Source organism: Sphaerodactylus townsendi, linkage group LG02, assembly GCF_021028975.2.
Source record: "Sphaerodactylus townsendi isolate TG3544 linkage group LG02, MPM_Stown_v2.3, whole genome shotgun sequence".
NCBI lineage: Eukaryota > Metazoa > Chordata > Lepidosauria > Squamata > Sphaerodactylidae > Sphaerodactylus > Sphaerodactylus townsendi.
The window spans coordinates 76810130-76826082 of NC_059426.1; the positions used below are offsets into that span (position 1 = coordinate 76810130).

Consider the following 15953-nt stretch of genomic DNA (forward strand, 5'->3'; position numbering starts at 1 on the left):
TTCCCTTTTCTTTTCAGGGAAGACAGGAAGGGGCTCAGATTGACCCATGGGAAGATGCTGACTTCACTCTGTACAAAGTCACAGATAGATTTGGATTTTTGCAGTAAGTTTATCTTTTCCTGTTCATTTGGATCTTTTCCTGAAATAGTGTTAAGACTCACAGTTGTACTTTTTTATTTAACATGGTTTTAATCAGCCTCCATATGTTGTACCTACCATCGTCTCACTCCAAATCCTGCCAAAGGAATGAAGAGAGCTTTTTGTTGCTTATGAAAGAATCTTCCATAGATAAGACATGACATTACTTTGTCTTCAGAAATTAAACACCATGTCTTCTGTAGGTAAATAAATGTCCTCAAAAAGGATATTGAAGAGATAGAAAAAGTGCAGAGAAGGGCAACGAGGATGATTGAGGGACTGGAGCACCTTCCATATGAGGAGAGGCTGCAGCGTTTGGGACTCTTTAGTTTGGAGAGGGGACGTCTGAGGGGGGATATGATTGAAGTCTATAAAATTAAGCATGGGATAGAAAATGTTGACAGAGATAAAATTTTCTCTCTTTCTCACAATACTAGAACCAGGGGGCACACATTGAAAATGCTGGGGGGAAGAATTAGGACTAATAAAAGGAAACACTTCTTCACACAACATGTGATTGGTGTTTGGAATATGCTGCCACAGGAGGTGGTGATGGCCACTAACCTGGATAGCTTTAAAAGGGGCTTGGACAGATTTATGGAGGATAAGTCGATTTATGGCTACCAATCTTGATCCTCTTTGATCTGAGATTGCAAATGCCTTAACAGACCAGGTGATCGGGAGCAACAGCCGCAGAAGGCCATTGCTTTCATATCCTGCATGTGAGCTCCCAAAGGGAGCTGGTGGGCCACTGTGAGTAGCAGAGAGCTGGACTAGATGGACTCTGGTCTGATCCAGCTGGCTTGTTCTTATGTTCTTATGAGTATGTGATGTGATCGCAGTTCCTGTAAACTATAATATTTTGCTGAAGAACCTCATAGTGTTTCAAACCATTACTTCTATGGTGTATATATTAGGGTATATCACAGAGCCTAAGTGAGGGGGGACTGCACCTGGGGCATGCGTACACCCTGCACCCCTGCCTTGCCTCCACCTGGAACGCCCCTGAACGCCCCCACACCGGCGCGCGCCCGGTGCATTGCATGCTCCTCCACCCCCTTGGCGCTACACCACTAGTATATCATCAGTTCTTGTGTTTTGAAATATTTGCTATGGTAGCCACAGTGTAATCTACACAGTAATCCTTTTCCTGTTATCTGTCTATGAACAGGAGCCAGAAGAAAGACTTGCTCCTGAGGCTGAATAAACTGGAGATCAGACAAGAATTCTAAAGTTTTGTTATACATGAAATAAATAGATCTCTGTGATAAAACTCTTTGATATAGTAGGCCAATAACTGTTAAATTTTGCCCAGCGTTCAGGGCAAGACATCTGACTTTTATACTGTGGGTTTACACATGGTTTGATTGGAATTTTTACTAATCTTTTTTCAGCGAGCATGAGCTGCCACTCCGCAGTGCTCTGGAAGAGAAGGTAAGCACTGGAGCTTTATTTTCTACTAGCAGTAAAAGCCCATTTTAGGGTGCCATAAAATGGGCTCTAGGAAGGGGGGGAGGGAAAACGCCAGCCAAGTCCTCACCCATTGTTTCCCAGGACTCCCACCACCTGTTCTGCCCCCTCGTACAACTCACTGTGTGCTGCCTCTCAGGTTGGGTGGTTTGGGACATGGGGAGGATGCGCGTGTGAATGAGGAGTGGTTAAGGCAGGCTGAACAGGAGAGCAGCTTGCTGCCCACGTCCCAGTGGCATTGCTTGTTTTTTTGGTGGGTTGAGGCTACGGCAGAATGGGGAGCTTAGAGGTGCCATCTTGGTTGTGGGGGAGAGGTGGTGAGGATGGTTGGGGCTTCTGCAAGCACCTGCAGATGCTTGGGATTTGGGGGGACAGTTCACAGGTGAATGGGGAGGGGTTCTGGCGGGGCAAGCAGGAGAGTGGCTTGCCGCCATCTTCCAATGGGGCTTTGGTGGTGGTGGGTACCCAGGGGAATAGGGAGGGCTTGTGGAGGGGCCAGCCTAGAATCCCCCTCATAAGTTTCACAGGTCCCCACATTAAATCATAATTGTGGTTTATGCAAACATAGCTATATGATTGAGCCTATTTTGTCTTAGATCACCTATCTATCTCAGCTATATTTTCACTTTTTATGACCCATTGATTTCCTTGCTGGGCTGACTATGATACCCACTCTTTCTCTCTTTGCTATACATAAATGGGAAAAACCCTGCAATCTTAATATTTAATCTTCTTTTCCAGCAAAAACTTCAAGAGATTGAACGAGTGGACAAATGGCTGAAGATGTTAAGAAAATGGGGAAAATACAGAAACAGTGAGAAGGTCAGGAAGAAAACCAGGGCTCATTTTAGTGGTGTTATAGTTTCCTTTGTTTTGGCCTTTATTGTGATGTGAATGGATTTGGATTAAGACTTGTGTGTTCTTTTTTTAAGCAGTGGTCTGGAGATCAGTGAATAGGCTATGTCAGGGGTGGCCAACCTGTGGCACTCCAGATGTTCATGGAATACAATTCCCATCAGCCCCCTGCCAGGGGCTGATGGGAATTGCAGTCCATGAACATCTGGAGTGCCATAGGTTGGCCACCCCTGGGCTATGTTAATAATTTCACAAGCTGCATTTCTTTTCTGACCAGTCTCAGCTGCATGTGTGTGAATGAAATTCCAGAAGACTGTCTTGAAGGCAGATATTTGATCACAATTATGCTTGATCCTCAGCTGATCTTCGTTGAGGCTTTACAGATACAAACCTTTTTCTACAGTTGCTAAATTCTGAAAAATTCTCGCTGAAAATATTGGTAATTGCTGAATTCCCTTCTAGACATGTTGAAAAATAATTTTCCAATACTAATGATTATAGCCATAGCATACCTTTTGTTAATCCCTTGTTTGTCTCTAAAAGCTGGGAAAAGAAGGAGTGAGTACCAGAGCACTTTTTAAACCTGGGGTTGTTAGTCGAGCTGCCACCAATATGAGGATTCTCTCCCCCCCCCTTTATGCTTTTATCCTGCCTGTCTCCTTCAGAAGTTTAGGTTGAGATGTTTGTGAGGGTGAGTCGGAGGCTTTTACAGTTTCTGTTTCCTAGTTCCTCTCTCTCTGTCCATCAGCCCTCTTATTCAGTGCTAAAGGAGCCAACTGATCAACATAACCCAGTGGTCAGTTCACACCTGCAACTCTTGTATTCCATTTCTCATTGGCCAGACCAGCCGCTTTCTAGCGTGATTCAGCTTCAGCACTTGTGTGTCATGACATGAACTGGCTTATGGTTTGCTGGCAGAGAAGTTGGATTGTTATCTGCCTCCAAGCTGAAAAAATAGCCCATGAGTTCTGGAATTCTTTATTTCATCCCTCTCTGCAGAACTTCAGTATTTCACTGAAAAATTCAAAAGCTGATGGGAGCCTCAGGTCTAGTGTAATTTATGATTGGCATGTTTTTATGCACATGCACATTTTATCCAAATCCTTCCTGTTGTCTTCCCCAAGATGTGCTTGGAACATATTTCCCAAGATAAACTGAGCTTGACTTAGGGAGCAGTCGTTAGCAAGTCTAGAGAAGCAAGTCCATGTAATTCAAGGGTGCTTACTCCCAGGAAGGCATCCTTAGGATTGCAAGCTCTAGAAGACCCTGCTGGGGCACAGCAATGTGCAGCTAAATTGCTTTTGAAAATCCTTCCCTCCTGAAAGCATTACTAAAGGGGAGAGTGAATTGCTCCCTCAGTTCAAGCCTTGTTACGTCCTACTGTGGATCTTTTTTTTCCCTATTCCAAAGTGATATCTGTGCAGAAATGCCTGCTGTTCTTTGATTAGTGATACTGGGACATGGAGTTATTTTATAACTCATTTTGGGGGCAGGATATACGAAGGTGAGAATTTTAAACATATACATTAGAAGCAGTATCAAAGCCAAATTAAAACATGTTTCTGCAGAGAGACTTCCTGCTGTACCCGAATAAACTTACCTACTGGTGGATACGCAGGTGGAAGCTGGGACCAGGAGGCAGCTTTTACCAGCTCAGCGAGTCCTCCTTCCTGTCCAGGATTTAATTGCTGCTTTAACTTTTGTACTTAAGCTTTTATTTTAACTTCTAATGATACATTTGCATGTTGGCTTTAATGGCTTTTAAGATGACATTTGTATGTTTTAATTTGTTAGTTGCCTTGGTGGTCTTATGGGGGCAGAAAGGAAGGGTAAACATTTTGATTTTGATGGTACCACCAGGACCACTGGTTTCCAAAGTCTTTCAAAAAGGTTTTCAGTTGGATTGGAGGAAACAAGAAACCTTACTGTCATTTCCTTTGCTGTAAAGCCACAAAGAAAAGTGTAGCTGAAGGCTTTATTGAAATATTTATGGCTTAATTTTTGTTTATCTTTTTAGGGAATACTTAGCCCACACACCAATGAAAACAAAAATGCAAATGAATAGAAAAGTCCACAAGAAAACCCCAGCCCCAAATATATATTTTTAATACTTACAAACTGGATGGTACTAAGAAACACAACTAGTTACAATGAAATGGGATAATCTACAAAAAAACAAACAGTATATACAAATACAATCAATTTATAACCAAAACCCATAATGTAAACAATGTAAACAAAAAAGAATAAAAAATGTATAAAGGATACCAAAAGTGCAAGGTCACTTTAAATGCGGCAATTGAAATGAGGAGTTAAAAATGTATTGTATTTGTATAGACTGTTTATTTTTTGTAGATTATCCCATTTCATTGTAACTAATTGTGTTTCCTAATACCATTCAGTTTGTAAGTAAAAATTTTTTTGTATTTTGGGCTGGGGACTTTTCTATTTATTTGCATTTTTGTTATCATTTTTACAGAATGAGCCTTGAAGTTTCATTACAAGGTTGGCATTTAGTCTAAATTTCTGACTGGCTTGTTCTTGTATAGATACTTGTAAACTTGTGTACATTTTCATTTAAGATTGTAATGAAATATATAAGTAAAAAGTCTGTTGTTATTGTACTCCATCTGGAGGCTTTAGTTTGTCAGCATAAGCGGCAGCCTTGTGATACAATTTTGTCCTTTACAACTTAAAAGTATGTGGCACGACCTAGTGAAAGGGTGGGGGTTTCAGTGGGCCTTCAGTGCCCTGCATTGTTCATTGTTCTCTCTTTGTGATAATTGTAGAATAAATTGTGTAAAACAAAAATATTCTTGCATAATTATGCTAGTTAAGTACAATTTATCTTGGGTCAAAATTTGACTAGGTCAGAAATCTGTTCAGTTTTTTCTGGGGCTGGGGGGCTGGGGTTTACTATCACAACCAGATAATGCAAGGTTCTTTGTCATTGTCTCGAAAAAAGCTGAAATGAATTTGTGTTTAGATGTGGTGACAACCTCTGAATAGACTACATTAATTGGCTTAGAGTTCACATTAACTAGCCAAGGTTAATAAAGGCATAGGTTAAAAAAAAAGTCTAGCAATGATTAATAAAGACAGTTTCATGCCTTCTAAGTTACAACTTTCTGCTTCCATTTCATGTTCAGGAAATGTGGAAAGCAAAGAAACTGCGAATATGGGGAGCATCTCAGCTGGAACTTTCATACTTCACAAATGTCGCCCAGCGCTCCAAAGCATCCTTCAAGGCGTTCCATCTGTTTGTTGCACAAATAGTTTGGAATACACTGGGGTGCTGTGTGGTTTCTGGGCTTTATGGCCGTGTTCTAGAAGCATTCTCTCCTAACGTTTCGGAATACAGTTTTGAATACAGATTGTAATAGTGACACATGAATAAATATATTCTCATTAATTGAAGCTCTTTTGCTTAGATAGTGTTTCAACTTTTACCTTTTGAACTGGCAAGTTTTCCACGCAGACTATGGAGTCACTTAAGTTGTCCAGTCAGTGAAAAAGAGCACAAGTAGTATGCCTCAGATTAAAATCTCTCCTTCATATGTGATTGCTGCTATTCATGCCACCTTGCATCTCTTGAACAAAACTGAAGAGTGAGCATATAGCATGGAATAAATACTTTCAGAATGATTATATTGGGTTGCCAAATTGCTGTGGGATATGTTGTATTTGATAAAATGCTCATGCCTCTTAAAAATTGTGTTAATTTTCTTTTATGTAACACTTTGTAGATGTTTCGAAGAGTTTATAAAGGGGTTCCGCTCCAAGTTCGAGGCCAGGTTTGGTCACTCCTGCTGGACATTGAAAAGATTAAGTCAGAGAATGAAGGAAAGTACGAGGTAAGGTGTTTTATTGCATACAAACCACACGTACAAGACTGCTGAGCCAGTTTCCTAATTAATAGCTGCTATTTCAGATATCAACACATTAAAGTACATAGACTGAAAATTGAGGAAAGGCTTCAGACTGTCAGAATTAAAATTTGGGTGGTACCTCATTACATTTGTTCATTTCAGTTGAACTGCAGCTCTGGGAAATTTATAGCACGAAATACTCTGTTCTGAACAAGAAAATCAAAGGCAGATAGGCTTCGTGGACTGCCTTGTGAAATTATCTGAAAGCAGTAGAGCTGAAATTAAGCATTTGCTTTCCCTGAATTTGTAATGGATGAATGTCTGAAACTTGGTGAAAAAAATTGTCTGTGAAGATTAGATTTATCAAACATATAAGACAGTTTTAGCACCCTTTTTATGTTCAGCTTACATGGGCCTTAGATTGTCTTCTGTTCTACTTTTTTCCTGTAGAACGCTTTGTTCATGTATCATTGACCTCCATGAGTTGCTTATTCTGTGGATTCTAATCTGTCTGCTTCCAGCTTGATTTGTGCTTGGATAGCAAATGCCTGATCAGCAGCATTTCACAACTCCTGTAGAGCTGTCAGCATGGAACTATGATGATTTATCAGTGTCACAACCAGAAGAATTCCTCTTATAACTAAGCACAGCAGAGATCTGGGAAGATCCCTTTGATTTCCTGGTTTCTCAGGAAGATTGTGGGTTTTTCTCTCTTCTTCAGAGTGCTTGCCAACTGTTAGTCTTGTGTCTGAAAAAAATGTATAAAAACTACCAAAAGTGCCTCTTTCCAAAGTGAAGGCATCACTGCCACAGCAAGTTTGGTTTCATGAATAAAAGCAAAATAAATGTGAAAAGGAGCTGAAGCATGTCAAAAAGTAAAATACTTGCACCTCTTCTAAAGTCAGCTATTTTCAGTACTTCAAATGATGTTAACTAGTGTAATCCATCTGCTTTGATCCAGAAAATGAAAGAACAAGCAAAGAGCTTCTCATCAGAAATCAAGCAGATCGACCTAGACGTCAACCGCACCTTTCGAAATCACATCATGTTCCGGGATCGCTATGGAGTGAAGTAAGTTGCTGATGAACGGACCTTGTTAATCATGTTCATTATATTTAAATGTATTTCTCTAATCTATGTTAAACTAAAATAGGTGCTTGTTGAAATCTTTTTGTTTCAAATCCTGACGAATCTAAGGGAAGAGTACAAATAAAAAGTGAGTGGGTCACTGCGCATCTCCAGGACTGGCAGTGAGATTAAAAATAAGTGGATGATCATGAAACAAAAGCAAATAGTAAATTTAGATTCCATGACACAAGTTTTAAGTAAAGAAAATTGAGGAAAATTGAATATTTATTTATGAAACCATAAAAGAGCCAGTAATTTCTGTCCCCTTTTCTATCATCTGCCAGTTCCCTTTGAAATCTGGTGATCTATAGAGAATCCCTGGAAATGACCAATCAAGACCCTCAGAACACTTGGAGGGAAGGGGGGGAGCAGAGGGAAAACAGCTGCTTGAGGCAGTTTTGAATCAGATAAAGTTTAGAAATTCATTAATCAGGGTAGGGATATTGCAGTTACTTGAGGTAAAAGTGGACTATTTAGTATGGTGGCCTGATGTGACCCATATCTGGTATATAGATCTCATATGTAGTCTTTTTGGATGATTGGAAAGCTACTGGGGCAAGCTGAGGTGTCTGCATTTTTAAAAAGTTGTAGTGGTCATCTGAAAGGTTAAGAAACTTAAGGGGAGCTTGACATTTCCTGGCTAATTTTCAACTGTCCTTATTTTAGTATTTTTTTAATCATATATGTACATTTAAGTGGTCTAAAGTTGGTCCTGAATGTCCCTGCTTTATTCCTCACACGCACACATACATTTTAAAAAACCTTTTTCTTGTATTCAGTCTCTATTCTCCTCCTTGAGGAGAAAAAAGGTTATAATTGGGTTTATACCACAGAGAGGAGAGTACTACAGAAGTTTAATTAGAATATATTTATGTCTATGGTTGTGAGCAATAAATATGCCATCTACTGGTAGCCCAGTAAATAAACATTGCTTTAGCTGCTTTTGCAGGTGTTCTGTGGGCAGATAATCCTCAATTAATCCCAAAATCAACATGTGCTACTATCATGAGGACAGTGCAGAGGCATAGCTATAAAGTGTGTTCCAGGTGGAAAATTGCCCCCGCCACCCTGCTTCGCCAGGCCTGGCCCCGCCCCACCAGCCTGGCCCGTTTTCAGCCAGCAGAAAGCTGTTTTCAGATGGCAGAAAGCTGTTTTCAGCAGGCAGAAAAAGGTAAGTGGGGGGCGGGGCTGGCGGGGCACCATTTTCTCCCCCTGGGCACTAGGCTGCATGGGGATTTCCCCACCAAAAATATGTTAGTGCCTGTTGCCACCCCAAACCATTACAGAAGCATTTGAAGATCTTTCAGTGTGCTGTAGCCATTACAGTGTGCTGTAATGTCCTGATGACTTCTGTCTTGAGTTGATCTATTCCCTGTTCATTTTCACCATTTGTAGAGTGGTGCTTCATATTGACACATTTGTGCTTTCCTTAGTCCTTGGGGCAGCCATCTGTGTCTACTGTATCTGGCTATGTGTTTTATTGCTTGTTTCAGGAGGCCACTGTTTTGCTGAAAAACATCCCAAATCTATCTAGTGTTCTGCAAGCTTTTTTCCCTTCTTCTCCCTACCACTCATTGTAATTCTTAAGTTTTGTACCTTAAGAGAGAGGCTGGAAGGGGAAGAATCAGTAGTGCAACACCTTTATAGTTTGGGAAGTAATCTGTGACTAAGCATTAGGTCTGCTTGCAGAGGTATTCTGAAAAGTGTCATAGGTATAATAATTGGAATCCATCATCCTGTGCCAGTACTGAATAGTCATATTAGCTTCTGCTATTGCTCATTTGTTTATATGGTTCAAGTACCTCTTTGTGTTCACACTTTGGCAGCTAAAGTACAACCTTTAAACCCTACTCTGTAACATTTCTACTGTTTGTTCGTTCACCTTCTACAGGCAGCAAGCATTGTTCCATGTTCTGTCTGCCTATTCAGTTTACAACACGGTAAGTTCCATCTGGAAGCAGAAAGACTGTGAATTTAGTTTTCAGTTAAGATCTATTAAGTAAGCAAAATGGGGAAATGTCATACAGGACTTTAAATGTAACAGTGTGACAGTCTTCAAAGAACCATAAAAAGGAACACAGTTCAGCTAAAACCAGCATACATAATTTTCTTGCAAAATGGTATTTTAAAAATTACTTTTATCAATAGTTCTAGCAGCTGTTAACAAAGGCCATGATGTTAGGGCAAAAAGCCATCAGGATTTCTATTCTAGCAGGATTCATGAAAGAGCTGCTTCAACAGATTGGAGCTCTGTTGCGGACTTTTTCTTATTTATTTGTGAGGTTGATGGGTTGTCTCTCTGGAGACCTGCAGAAGGTGGGAACTGTCATTGTGCTGATTATTTTCTAAGAAGAAGGATACAGTCACATAAATGGGGTTTGCTATGATGGGTCCTTCTTTGTAAAATTACTTTGTATCAAATAATCACTAATAAAAGCCTTACTTGCACCCCAAGCCTTTCTCAGGTCCGCCCCTTATTTAAATTGAGTTTAAAATTTATTTTAGGTTTTTTCTTACAATCCTGAACAATTTTTATCTTCTTGAAGTAAGTCTTCATTCCATCTTCATCTGAAAGTATTAGATTTATTTTTACAAACCAGGCATAACACGATTATGATCTGAAAATATCTTTGGTAAAATTTCTACCGTAGATATCTTAGTAGATAGGTCTCTAGAAACCCAGATCATATCTATTATTGAAAAAGATCTGTGTCTTTCTGAGAAATAGGTATACTATCCTGAGTTTCCATTTTTCTGCCTCCATAGATCCACCAAACCCAAATTGTCCATCAAACCAAAAACAGTTTTCAGCAATTTTCTTTGTGTGTTTTTATTATTATTTTTGGCAATGCCATTCCATTTCATTCTCTTAGCAAGTAACAACTTTCATATGGAATGTCTATGAGCTTATCAGTAAGTTGTTGATAAAATGTCTCTTTGTCCTCATTTGGAGCATAAATTCCCAATACCATAGCCTTTGACCAGGAGAGAAAGGCAAACAATTGAATAATCACAACTGGGGAGGAGGGGGAGTGGACCTGTAATCTGGTCATGGTCCACCCACCCTGGGGAGGGAGGGGGCCCATCATCTGGTCAAGGCCCACCCACCCTGGGGGGGAGGGGGAGAGAGGGATTGTGATTCCCAAGTAGGCTAACTTTCACCCCCACAAATCTGTCACCATCATAAATTTGGGATCTAATGCCAATTTGGGATCTAAATCTGATTTAATGTACAACACCACCTCCTTTTTCTTTTTAATCCCAGCTAAAATAAAATCACTTATATTTTATATTATTTTTTCTAATATAGGTGAATTATATCTTGTTTTAATTTGTTTAAGTAAATGACAAAATATTTTTCTCTTTTGTGGAGCATTATCTCCACTTATATTTTATATTAAACATTTACAATCCATAATTAAGCTCCAGATTATTAAAGGTCTTTGTCACCCAGTCCAGAATCTTCCTTTTCTTTTTCTTATTGTAGCTGATTCGCTTCTTGTTTGTCTTGTTCTGAATCCTCCAAAATCTCTGTTTCATGGAACTCTTTTTTATATTTTTCAAGTCAATCTGAATGTGTGCTGCTTAAAAGGAACAGGTACACCTTCCAGTTTTTTCCAACAAAATATTATCTTTTTCTGTTTTAATTTTTCAGTTAGGAAGGCATATTCTTTTCTCTCGCATAGGATTCTAATAGGGAATTCTTTCAGAATTATTATACTTGTATTGTCTGTTTTTAATTTTATATCAAAATATTGCTGCAGAATTTGATTTCTAATCTTCCTTACAGAATGAACCAGGATGTCTCTAGGGACTTTTCTTATTGCAGCAAATCTAAAATTTATTCTGTAAATCTTGTCAACTTCCTTTTCCATATCTTCCTCTGCAACCTTCCGAAAAACTGCCAAGGCTCTATTTGTTTAATTTATTAATCTGATGTTTCAGGAATAGTCTAAATCTCAAATAAAATTCTTTCTCAATTCCTGTAAAGCTAAATTGCCCAATTCTTTATTTAAAACTCCTTCTCCTTCCAGAATTTCCACTTCATCATTAGTTTGTTTTATTTCTTCAGATATTTGCTAATAGAACATTTTTTAACTTTGTCATCTGCTCTTCCATTTCCAAAAAAAACTTTGTTCTATTTTTGCAGTCCTCTCATCCATTTTTAAAAAATGAATCCCATTTATTAGTAATTTGATGAAAAATATTTTGTAACATGTCAGACATAACAGATTTTCAGGGGGTATGTATGTCCATAGATTTTTTTTTCAAGTTGAAGCCCTGTCAATTTTACTTCCAAAAATTTATTGTTTTTATAATCAGATGGCTCACCAGTCTTCAGTAGCTGGAGTGAGACATAAACAGTTCTGTGAATTAATTTGTGTACTTTCCAACAATCACCATATTTACACAGCCTCTGAGCTGAGACTTTGTTGTTTCCAATCTTTCTGTAACCTCTTACACCAGACTAAATAAGCCCTCCTCATGTATCCGACTTGATCCTAAGTAGCCAACTTCTTCATAAAGCCCTTGCCACATTTTTTAAAAAAAGTAATGGACCCCCATTTCTCTTTCTTTAATCCACATAAGAAAACAAGAAAAAAGATATCTTCTTGTATATTCCCTTTAATCTGCTTTTTGCCACATTTTCTTATTAAGATCTTGGGCAGCCCCATCCAAAACCTGAGATGACCAGGGATGTTGCTGCTGCTGGGCTGCCCCACTGCCTCCAGATGGCTTTCAGGTGGTGTCAGGTGGCAGGAAAAAAGAAAAATCCCCTGGCCGCCTGCAGAACCCTCCATTGCCTGAAATGGGGTTATAGTTGGGTGGTGGAATTCCTAAGCCCCAGGCTGTGGCATTCCCAACACCAAAGCCCAGGTGGAACCGAAATAAAATCGGTTTCATCCCTGGGAACACCCCAGCTCACACCTTCTGCACTGGCATCCAATTAGATGCAGCATAGCTCTGCAGCGGCACCCACTTCTGGATTTCACCGCCACAGAGCTGTGGGATGGCTGAATGCTAGCATCCTTGCTCTCTCCGCTAGCCATGGCAATTTGCCCTCCCGCCTTTTGATTAGGCCATAAGAGTCCAATCTATTTTTGTAACTCCCCAGAGAAAAGGTTATCTCACCACCAGACTGTTTATCTTCAGCACAGAATAAACCTCTACTTATTTGTAAGATTAATTATCCTTCAGCAACCAAGGATTGTGAGCTATTAATCTCCCTGCTTCCCAGTTCTCAACTTTGGTATGAGCTGCAAAAGCCTCTACCTCTAAGGTTTACTCCAGAGGAGAGCTTCTTGAAGCAAAGTGGGTTTTCTCCTGATCTCTCTTTAGTCCAGAGTGATTTTTGCTCAGCTGAAATTGGTTTCCATCTGGCCTTGAGCTAAATTGTTCCTCTATCGCTTCCACAAGGGCATCAACACCATAAATTCCTCACCAAAAGTTTGAAATGGGTCCTTCTTTCCGAGCAACTTCCCTGTGGCTGGCCCCTTCTAGTAGTAGTATACACTCTCCAATTTGTTACAGTCCATTAGCTCACTTTCAGCCAAAGGGTATAGAGGAGAAAGTATGGAATTTGCTGTTTCCATGTGCCATTGGAGAAGGATTAATCACATCCTTGTTGGAATTCCCTAATACCATCCAGTTATAATAGGGGAAAGTTGTACCTTGTGTTCACATGCACAGAACAGTTTTCATAAGCAAATGGATGCCTGGCATTCTGGATAGAGCCCCAGTGGCAAGCGTGACTGAAACAGAAGGATGGAAAATCATAAAGAATTTAAAAGAAAAAGGAATACATAATGTATCGGATTTAGATAGGGAAGGAGAAATTATACCATTACAAAATTTAATAGAATTGGGAGGGAGAGAGAATTGGCTGGCATTAAGAGGCCTATGGGAAAAATTAAGGAAATTTAGAATAAAAGATGATTGTATAATAATTCAATGGTTAAAACTCCACGAAACATCACAAGGGAAAATTATAGGAGCAGTATACAAGCATATGGTAGAGGATAAAGAATTTATGCTTAGAACTTTGAATCAAAAATGGGAGAAAGAAAATATCTTAGATGTTGAAAAAATAGAAAGAATTATGGAGAGCATGAAGAAGGTAAAGATAGAAAAATATGTAGAACTAGAAAGAAAGATTTTACTTAAATGGTATAGAACCCCAATACAACTAGCCTATATGATAAAAGGACTAAGCCCAAAATGTTGGCATTGTGGAGAAAAAGGAGCATATTATACTCATATGTGGATAAAATGTAAACTGGTGAAAAAGTTTTGGGAAAATATAATGAAATATGTAGAACACTTAGTAAAAGTAAAAATTGACATAAATAATGAATTATTAATTGTGGGGATAATGGATGATAAAAGAGTGAATAGAAGTTTTGAACCAATGTATAAAATAATAAGAGCAGCACACGCAGTGTTGGCGCTGGGCTGGAAAGATGATAAAAAATGGACAGTGTCAAAATGGTTGGAATACATATGGGAACAAATACAGCTAGAGATTTTTGAGAAACTGACAAAAAATAAACTATGGGAAGAAAAGATGGAAGATATAATGAAATTATGGACAGTGTATGAAACATGGATGGAAGAAGCCGGATTTAACAAAGAAATGTGGAATAAGAGAATAAGAAGAATGAATCTCCTACTGCTTGCATAAAACAATTAATAGAAAGGGGGGGGGGAAATGAAAAAATGTATAGATGAAAATGAAGAGATTGAATGTAACAAATGCATAATTATACTATACAATAAAAATCTATAAAAAAAAAAGAACAGTTTTCATAGAGCTGACTATATGTAACGTGTTTGGATCTTTCAGGAAGTAAGCTACTGCCAGGGAATGAGTCAGATTGCTGCTATCCTCCTGATGTATTTAAATGAAGAGGATGCCTTTTGGGCACTGGCTCAACTACTTACCAATCAAAAGCATGCAATGCATGGTAAGACATAACTGAAAAACTGACTCTCCTGCCACATCTGAATTTAGGGGGAATGGGTCATTTCCAACTTGTTTTTTGCTCTTTTCTCACTCCTTTCTATTTACAGAAGATCAAGTTCAATTATAATCTGCAGAGGAGCTTGTAATTTGATGTATATTTTGTAACCATGTGAGCTAGTGTAGTGCTGAGGGTCATGTCTGAAATATGTAAAAAGGCACAATACATCTGTTCAGGCCATCTAGAAAATGTAGTCTGTTTTTTAAAACTTGACCACATGAAAACTACTTTAATCTTGTTGGAACTTTTGGATGAAATGGAGAATAATCTGGGTACAAACCACATTTTATTGGGAAAGGACTGCATGTATTTCCTCTAGAGCAATACTCTTGGGCACCTGTTCTTCTGTATATGCCTAATCTAGGCTTCCATGCGGTATTTAAAGACCCTCACCGATTATGTTGTATTCTGACAATTTTTAAACATTCTAGATTTCAGTGATCTTTTCTGCACAAATCACCTGAAATGTTTCTAAAACATTTTGATCTCTCCCCCTTACCACAATATATGTCTGCACTAACTACCTCGAAACAATTCATGGCCACCATTACATGTTTTTTCCTTTTTTAAAAGGTAGTTGTTGAATCGATGCCTGAGTGCTTAACAGCTTCTAGCTACAATTCTGTATACCTTGTACAATTCTCTATATTTCTATACCTTGTACAGAGAACGCTTCAAAGATTACACCCCACACCCAGTGGTGGGATCCAAAAATTTTAATAACAGGTTCCGATGGTGGTGGGATTCAAACAGTGGCGCCACCGCACACATGCACCTCCAGTCCCTATTGGGCAGGGAGGTTGCTTTAGTAACCCCTTCTCGGCACTCAGAAAAAATTAGTAACCACTTCTAGAGAAGTGGTGAGAACTGGTTGGATCCCACCTCTGACCCCACCCCCACCCCCAAAAACAGAAATGGTGAAAATAAACAGCGAGGGGGAATGGAGTGACCTCAGAAAATGGCACCGAGGAGGAAGTTTGGGGACAGCACAGCGGTGTGGAAAGCATCATAAATAGATCATACAGGCAACTGGAGATGTTTTGAAAATGTTTCAACAAAATAATCATTTTAAAAGGAGAATACTTTTTAAATGTTTGGAGGCTGGAAATAAAACGCATTTGAGATGTAAGGGCGGAAAAGCAATGCAGAACTCCATGGAGGAAATGTTTTATTTTCTGCCCCCAAACGTTTGAAAAGGTTTGTGTGGAAAGGGCCAGTGATAATGGAAGCCCACGATTTCTAGAGTTGCCCACCACCAGGTGATATCTGGAAATCTCCCAGTATTACCACTGATTTTCAGATGACCAATATCCAGTTGTTTGGAGAAAATGGCTGCTTTGGAGGGTGAACTGTGTGGCATTAATCTCCAGTTATTTCCTAATCCAGAGCAGGCAATCCGACATGATTCCACATCCAGTAATTATTGTTAATTCAACATACTGGCACTAAATTTTATAACTAGCAGTACCTT

The 15953-nt window shown here is 39.1% G+C and overlaps 1 protein-coding gene across 2 annotated transcripts in view; it reads left to right on the forward strand.

Annotated features, from left to right (window-relative positions):
- Window positions 1-15953, forward strand: part of LOC125426936 (USP6 N-terminal-like protein) — a 125836-nt gene that overhangs the window by 94620 nt on the left and 15263 nt on the right. For both annotated transcript variants that reach the window (XM_048485814.1, XM_048485815.1), the window contains exons 4-10: window positions 18-103; window positions 1533-1572; window positions 2350-2430; window positions 6210-6317; window positions 7294-7403; window positions 9352-9400; window positions 14305-14425. In XM_048485814.1, coding sequence (XP_048341771.1) covers window positions 18-103; window positions 1533-1572; window positions 2350-2430; window positions 6210-6317; window positions 7294-7403; window positions 9352-9400; window positions 14305-14425 — 595 coding nt within the window. The remainder of the gene's footprint in view (window positions 1-17; window positions 104-1532; window positions 1573-2349; window positions 2431-6209; window positions 6318-7293; window positions 7404-9351; window positions 9401-14304; window positions 14426-15953) is intronic.